This window comes from Arachis ipaensis, chromosome B2 (assembly GCF_059453495.1).
Source record: "Arachis ipaensis isolate K30076 ecotype BB chromosome B2, ASM5945349v1, whole genome shotgun sequence".
Classification (NCBI taxonomy): domain Eukaryota; kingdom Viridiplantae; phylum Streptophyta; class Magnoliopsida; order Fabales; family Fabaceae; genus Arachis; species Arachis ipaensis.
Window position 1 is genome coordinate 93,350,291 of NC_142437.1, and position 8,413 is coordinate 93,358,703.

General features: G+C 30.3%; 2 protein-coding genes across 2 annotated transcripts; both read left to right on the forward strand.

Annotated features, from left to right (window-relative positions):
- The first annotated feature begins 252 nt into the window (after positions 1–252).
- On the forward strand, positions 253–1,386 carry LOC148574867 (uric acid degradation bifunctional protein TTL-like). The gene is made up of 4 exons (XM_088505975.1): positions 253–465; positions 593–694; positions 789–915; positions 1,064–1,386. Exons 1-4 carry the CDS (start codon positions 253–255, stop codon positions 1,384–1,386), a joined length of 765 nt encoding a protein of 254 aa, XP_088362101.1.
- Positions 1,387–3,750: 2,364 nt separating this feature from the next.
- On the forward strand, positions 3,751–7,683 carry LOC107625490 (cytochrome P450 93A3). The gene is made up of 3 exons (XM_016328137.3): positions 3,751–4,253; positions 5,714–6,144; positions 6,908–7,683. The coding sequence occupies exons 1-3, from the start codon at positions 3,767–3,769 to the stop codon at positions 7,544–7,546; spliced, it is 1,557 nt and encodes a 518-aa protein (XP_016183623.1). The 5' UTR covers positions 3,751–3,766; the 3' UTR covers positions 7,547–7,683.
- The last annotated feature ends 730 nt before the right edge of the window (positions 7,684–8,413 follow it).

Sequence of the window (8,413 nt, forward strand, 5' to 3'; positions counted from 1 at the left end):
CTACACCACATCCGGCAGATAGCAGCGGTTATGTATAGGATTAGCAGCGGTTTTTAACCGCTGCTAAACGGATAGCAGCGGTTGCTAAATCCGCTGAAAGATAGTGTGCGGCTAAAGAAAATTATGACATCCAATAAAGAAAATTATGACATCCAATAAAGAAAATTATGACATCGAGTAAATTATCTTGAATTACAAAATTGTTATCATTGACAAGTATAGTTAATATAAAAAGGTGTTGTAACAGGAGAAATGAAAACGGAGGATTTCTCATCATGCTGTGCAGGCACAACGTTCGCTAACAAAATGGCTATGGCCTCTCCATTCTCTTCATTGGAACATGCAATTACGGTTGCCAGAGACATATGGTCCCGTAAGTTGAATGTTAGGTCTTGGTTAGAGGCTTTATCAGGTCGATCTTGTTCTAATGAATACTTGGAAACGGCGAACGAAGCAACTGTGCAGGTATGTTCATTAGCCGTACTCTTAAACACTTGCGTTCAATATTATTTGAAAAATAAGAATTTTAAGTTGCTATATACTTATGACATTTAACCAGTGATAGTTGTTCCATTAATGCTAAAATTTGTAGGAACTTCATGAATGGGGATCAAGGTACGAGGAGAAATTTGGCTATGTTTTTGTGACATTTGTAGCTGGTAGGACATCTGAAGACATACTTGCTGAATTAAAGGTTGGTAATAAATTTCTAGCACAGTAAGTGAATTACAGAGACACGATATGTTTTACAAAATAGACCATCAACTATACATTTTATTATGGTGCAGATGCGCTTTAATAACTCGCATGGTGTTGAGTTGGAGATCGCTTCAAAAGAGGAATTCAAGTATATAGAACGTGCTATTAGAGAGCTTCTTTCCAAGAAATCTGTCCAAACTACTGAAGAAGGAGACGGTAATATTTAATTTTGCATTTGTTAATTTTGAAAGTCCTCTTCCCATATTGCCAAAAATTTCTTTCCTTAATAACTAGAATGACTTGGAAGTTATCATTATCTTTTAACTAGTGCTATATGTTGTTGGTTGCATGTTCATATATTCAGTGTCAGCGGAATATTCAGGCGAAATAGTTGCTGACACTCTAGATGGAGCAGGCACTGATTCAGAAGATGATTTAGATGCTATCTCCTCCGGTGGATATGACATCTCCAGGGATGTTGAGCTCAATAGGGTTCCAGAAGAAGACAATGAAACTTTAAACACCCAACATAGAGAAGATGCAGTACATGCTGCAAAAAGGGGTTTCGATCTGAACAAGATGCCATGGTTTGGAGATGACTTATCAGATCCGTTATCACGTCACTGCAGTGCTTTTTTGACAGAGTATTTCTGGCCAGGTCAATACGATGTTCATGAGAAATTTTGACTCAAAACTTGTTTGTCTACGTTAGTAATTCTGATTTTTTTTCCATTGAACTTTGTCTTGACTTAGTGAATTCGGACGTTTACTTGATTTTTATGTTACCAGTTATGGTTAAATACAAACTCAAAATGGCTGATACTACAAGAGAAAACATGATTCGTAAATTCAGTTTTAGTTATTCATGTATAATTTCTTTTTTAATTAATGAATTATTTTTTATGTAAAACAAGATTGAAAATCTATTTAATGCATTAATTAAGTTGCAGTATTTAAACCTTATCTTTTCATTAAAAAAAAATAACGAGGATTAGAACAGTTATAAGAAGGCAATAATGTTTATACAAAAAAAAATTCAAGTATTAAAAAATATTGCAGCGGTTGGAAAAAAACCGCTGCAAAACGAGTATCAATCTTTTCAACAACTGGACATTTAGCAGGGGTTACAGAAAAACCGCTGCAAAATGAGATTATTTAGCAGCGTCCCCTAAAACCGCCACAAGAACCGCTGCAAAACGGGTACATCTTGCAGCGGTTACCGTAAAACCGCTGCAAAATAAGCTCATTTGGTAGCGTCTTTTACAACCGCTACAAGAAACGCTGGCAGAATCTATTTAGCAGCGATTTTATAAAACCGCTGCTAAATAACCGCTGCTATCTGCCGGTTTTCTTGTAGTGTAAAGAAAAAAAGAAAACAAAAAGGGAAAAAAAAAAACAAACAAACAAACAAACAACAACAAGAATCAAGGCAACAATGAGGATGTACAGTTTGAGTAGTGGATAAGTGGGATAGCTATGAGGAAGTGAACTTAGAGTTGAAATTTTTTGGTGACTTACTTAGAGTTGAAATTGAAAATGAGAGAAATAATTAAAAGTAAAATTAGAATAAAAAATGTTGACTAACAGATGATCGTCTAAAATTTAACTTTCAAATCTTAAGAATAAAATTAACTCGACTTAAATGTTAAGAGTATTTTTAAAATTTTTTAAAAACGATTGGGACAAAAAATATTTTTTATTCTATATAATTCATATTTTTAATCTGTACGAACATAGATATCGACTTTAGTTTGACATTGGAGGTGGTAAATGCTAATTATTGAACATATGTTTATTTACTTAGTATATGTATATACCATGAAATCATGAATCATGATATATACATCGTTTTTATGGGCAAGATATCACCAACCGATCGAAGAATTTGTGCACACGAGTTTTTTTATCACATGATTTTTTAGAAAAAATGAGATGGAGTATTAATTTTAATTTACAAGCTAAGTACAAATTAAGGGCCTTATCATATGCCAAGTAACAAAATTTAATCAAGTATATATAACTCTAAAGTATGTTTTTTCTTTCTATTTTTTTAAAAATTCAATATACTTTTAATGTTTAATTATTTTAATTTTATTTTTAATATTTTAAATATATATGTTTCAATTATAACTTTGAAACAGTATATTTTAAATTTTTTATTGTTCGAAAAAAAAATCACTTTTATTATGCAATGCAAGCGTTAGCTTATACATTAGAAAGAAGTTAAGAAAATTACCAACTTAACTTATCTTGATATGTTTTATAGACTAATTAAATTGAGGTGTGATACTAAGATTACTGATGTGTTATATTTTATCAGTGTAATGTACACACTAAAATTTAGTCATTAAATCAGTTATTTGCATAAAATATATATTAAAATACAAAATACATATTAAAAATAAATTAAACAATATATTTATTTATACACAAATAAATAATAATTAAATTTTAAGGTGTACATAGTAATTCTTTTATTTTGTAAATATTTTTATCATTAATCCAATCACATACATTACTGTATAAACACGTAATTAATTGGAGTATATAAATAGTATGTTTTATTGGAAGTCTTGTACTTAATCCTTGAGTACCATAAATAAATAAATAAAAACTCTAACACACAAATAAGATTGGCTTCATTAAATAGATAAGCTTTGTTTAATTTAGTTAGTTATCCACAAGAAAATTAGATCATTAATGAATGAAAATGCATATAATTAACGGCATCTAACATAAATCATTTAAAAAAGAATATAGATAGATAATGAAAATATTAAATAATATGAATAATGAATATATTAGATGTTCAATTTATTAAATGTACAGATAATTATTTTAATATTAAAATTTAGATGAATAATTTGGAATGTAATATATTTTACTAAAATTAGACTAATTTTATAGTCCATTATTCATATTATTCAAAAAAATCATTGATTACTTAGTATAAACTTAAAAAAAATGTTCAACATATGTTGTAATAGCTCTAGTTGGCCACTATATAAGAATAGCTAAAACTATAGGTTCTTCGCTCACATACACATTTGAATTTCAAACATCATCAATGGCTGATTTTGGTACCTATTCCCTATTACTTCTCATTTGGGTAGCCTCAACCTTGTTTCTACGAGTAATCTTCACCAAACATGGCATAAATAACAGGTCACGAAACCTTCCACGAAGCCCTATAGCCCTTCCAATCATAGGACATCTCTACCTTCTAAGGAAGCTTCCTCACCAATCATTTCATAAGATCTCGACAAGTTATGGCCCTTTGGTTTATCTCTTGTTTGGTTCAAAGGCTTGTGTCCTTGTTTCTTCACCTGAAATGGCGAGGCAATGCCTCAAAACCCATGAAACATGCTTCTTGAACCGACCTAAGAGGACCAACCTTGATTACATCACATATGGTTCCTCGGATTTTGTTTTGGCACCTTATGGACCTTATTGGAGGTTCATGAAGAAGCTTTGTATGACTGAACTCCTTGGTGGCCGTATACTCCAACAGCACCTTCCCATTAGAGCTCAGGAAATAAGGCTATTCTTGACGGGTTTGATTATACATGCACATATACTTTATTTTTAATATTACATATCTTACCAATTATATTGAGAATAAACGCTTTTTTCAATTCCTTACCATTGATTCGAACGATAAAATAGTCTTCTACACGTCAAAGAATACTATTTAGTCTCCAATCATTTAAGTAATTAGTCTAAAAGCGATTTTTGACGTATTATTATCAAGCAATAGATCACTATTTATAGGGACCACTTAATTCAATTATTTGAATGGTTGAGACCGATTAGACTAATTACTTAAATGGTTAGAGATTTCGAATTATGAAGAGTCACTTTATCTTTTAGATAAATATTATTTATTCTAATATTTGTAGATAAAATACAGAAAAAATGACTTTTAGTTAGTCATTTTTAATTTTAAAAATTCTCATATTTTTTTAGATTTAATATTTATAATTGAAAATTTAAGATTAAAAATTTATGACTTAATGGTTAGAATTTAAGATAAATAAAATAATTTTAAAATATTTTATTAATATTGATTAAAGAAAAAGTTAATTCCTGATATTACTCATATTTGTGTTAAATACCATTATTCTAATCTTTTTAAATTCGTGACCAATTTTTTATAAAATTTATTTAACCTATGTTATATAGTTAAGATAAGACGTAAATATAAAGGGAGAGAGAAAAAAATGTTTTTTTTTTTTTCAATCTATAGTATGCATTTACTTTCAAAAACAGAATACAAATATAGAGTAATAAAAAGTAGAAAAAAAAATTGTATGTCATCTCTATTGTAGGTTTTAAAAAGTATATAAATTAAATACATAAAATTTGTGTCATTATTAGACACAACATGACATGTATATATACCTATCTCTATGTTCAAATATATTTCTGTATTTTATATCTTTTTATTCGTATCTTATGAAATCAAGCATAATCTTATAAAATATAAGATGCAAAAATTTGTATATTAGAGCACACTATAAAATGTCTTGTTCTAATAATCTTTAATTTTAATTTTAAATGCATTTTGAATCTGTGTCTTTATTTCTATCTTATTATTCCAACTACTAAATGATACATAAATCGTACTATATGGTATTCAATAAGGACAATATTCAGATTGGTGGGTGGAACTAGATGGAATATTAGAGAAGGGCAAAAATTAATTTTACAATAAAATAAGACAAAAATAGAATTCATAACATATGTATTATATTACGTGTATACTAAAATCAGCTACTAAAGTCAGCCATCAGTATAAAATATATACTAGAATATAAATACACATTGAAAATAAATTAAACTACACATGTATTTATACATAAATACATTGGTGGCTGATTTTAGTGGCTAATTTTAGCATACAAATAGCATTTTTGTTTATTTTTATTCCTTGTGTGTATTCTCTTTACACTTTGAGTATGTAAGAGTAAGCACCACTCATCAACAATGTTGTATTCATATTTGCGTAACATAGGTATGATGAAAAAGGCAGAGATGAGAGAAGAGGTGAATGTTGGGTCAGAGCTAGCTATGGTAGCAAACAACATAATCACAAGGATGGCTTTGAGAAGGAGGTGTTGTGATGTTGGAGGTGAAGGCCACCAACTCATTGAGCTTGTGAAGGAGATGACTGAGCTTGGTGGAAAGTTCAACTTGGGAGACATGTTGTGGTTTGTGAAGATGTTTGATTTGCAAGGGTTTGGAAAGAGGCTTGAGAGTGTTAGGAGTAGGTATGATGCTATAATGGAGAGGATCATGAAGGAGCATCAAGATGCAAGAAGGAATAGAAAGACTATTATTGGAGATGAAGCAGTGAAGGATTTGCTTGATGTTTTGCTTGATATCTATGCTGATCAAAGTTCTGAGATTAGATTAACAAGAGAAAATATTAAAGCCTTCATTATGGTAAGTAACAATAGATATTTTCATTAAAAAAATGTTACTTCTATTATATTTTTTATACACTCTATATAGTAATATATATTAAATAAGGGACATTTTTGTTCAACCAATAAATTTTATTTTTGAAAATTAAAAAAAAAATAATTAAAAATTAAAATATTCGATATGAAACTCTTTGAGTGCTAAATTAGGGTGTTTATTCTAAATTATAATATATTATCTTGAAAACATTAAAAATACATAAGAGAATGTTAACAAAATAAATAGAAAGATATATATTTTTACATAAAATATTATGTTAACTTACATATTATTTTAAAAAAATGAAAAAAATCAACTCTCTTTTTAGTCAACAATCATCTAATTTTGCATTCTTTCTTAATACAATAATAACCCAAACAATTTGCCTTTTACTTAAGTTAAAAATTTATATGCAGTTGTCCTCGTATAAAATTGATAATTGAAAATTGTTAGATTATAATTTAATTAAATTTATTAAATCATCTAATAATTTTTAAATATTAACTTTACATAAAAATATCTGATTGCTTATTTTATACTAATTGGGTGTGGAGATCACTCCAATAATGTAAATTCTATATCTCATCAAATGGTAAATATTGTGTCCTGCACATGATCATCTACACAAATAACGCAATTCATGTATTAAAATATTGGATATATAAGAACAAATCAATCTGTATATGATGCTTTAATATAGTAAAGTGGAAAATTAATTGAAGTAATTAATCAAAACATTTGGCAGAACATGATTGGTGCTGGAACAGAGACATCGGCAGTTACAATAGAATGGGCATTATCTGAGTTAATAAACCACCCAGAAATGATGTCAAAGGCAAGAGAAGAAATCGATTCAATAGTTGGTAAGAACAGATTGGTAGAGGAATCAGATATTGAAAATCTTCCCTATCTTCAATCCGTAGTAAAAGAAACAATGAGGCTTCACCCAACTGGACCCTTAATTGTGAGACAATCAACTGAAGATTGCAGCGTTAATGGATACCATATTCCGTCAAAAACCACTGTGTTTGTGAATGTTTGGAGTATTGGGAGGGACCCAAGTTACTGGAAGGAGCCACTTGAGTTCATGCCAGAGAGGTTCATGAATGAAGAGGGAGAGAGTGAGTTGGATTTGAAGGGACAGAATTTTGAGTTGTTGTCGTTTGGTGCTGGGAGAAGGAGTTGTCCTGGTGCTGCATTGGCTTTGAATGTTGTTCATACAACGTTGGCTGCTATGATTCAGTGCTTTGAATGGAAGGGTAATAATGGGATTGTTGATATGGAGGAAGGGCCTGGAATGGCACTTCCTAGGGCACATCCCTTGTTGTGTATTCCTGTGGTTAGACTCTGTCCTTTTGAGAAGACTCGGTTTTCATTTGATTAGATAATATTTAGTTTCTGTATCTTAATTATTAGTGAATAAAGTATATGTGGACTTACCTAAAATGTTAAAGAAATTGTGAAATGTATGTAGTCCAGTGTGCAATAAAATAGAGTTCAATATGCTCTTCTCATATGTTAGCCAAGGAGAAAATGTAAACAAAAAATAATTTATCTGATTTGAACCAACATTCAAGTTTGTGTTTATTTAGATACTAATAATTAAATCTAAGGATGAACAGAAAAAGTGTATGTGGGTGAGAAAGATGTTTAAAATCTCTTAAAATAATGGTAAGTGTTTAAAGTGTATTGTTATGTGTATATTTCTTTTATGAATATTTTTTTGAAAGGAAGCGAGCTCAACACACTAAGTGGAGTGTACAAGAGACATAATATGAACTATAGTAACATCTATCTCATCTCCAGCCGAGCCATCAGCAACATGATTTATTTTGACACCATTTCTTAGCGCACCAAAACAACCTAGAAACACAGTCTACTAGCCATATATTTCATATACGAAGAAGAACCCCACTAATCATGTTTTCCTCCCGTCTTTCCTTAAGGGTATTGTCCTCCAACTCTCAAAGTGCTCCTTTATGGATCCTGGGAGGCTCCTTTATGGATCCTTGGAGGCTCCATGCACAACCCACATAACTAATCCATGCATACCACACCTGCCAAGCGTACTCACACGTAACAAATAAATGATGTATAGTTTCAATTTCCTTGTTACACATAACACAGACATTATTACTTTGTTCAATGATGCCCAAACAACTCAGACGATCCTTTGTATTTACTTGACCAACAAGTACAAACCAAGAAAATAACTCTACTCGAGGGGGCACCAGTCTTTTCCAAATTCTAT

Coding starts and splice junctions, on each gene's coding strand:
- LOC148574867 (XM_088505975.1), top strand. CDS start 253: ATGAAAACGGAGGATTTCTCATCATGCTGTGCAGGCACAACGTTCGCT. Junction 466..592: donor CGAACGAAGCAACTGTGCAG/GTATGTTCATTA, acceptor TAAAATTTGTAG/GAACTTCATGAATGGGGATC. Junction 916..1,063: donor AACTACTGAAGAAGGAGACG/GTAATATTTAAT, acceptor TCATATATTCAG/TGTCAGCGGAATATTCAGGC.
- LOC107625490 (XM_016328137.3), top strand. CDS start 3,767: ATGGCTGATTTTGGTACCTATTCCCTATTACTTCTCATTTGGGTAGCC. Junction 4,254..5,713: donor AATAAGGCTATTCTTGACGG/GTTTGATTATAC, acceptor TGCGTAACATAG/GTATGATGAAAAAGGCAGAG. Junction 6,145..6,907: donor ATATTAAAGCCTTCATTATG/GTAAGTAACAAT, acceptor AACATTTGGCAG/AACATGATTGGTGCTGGAAC.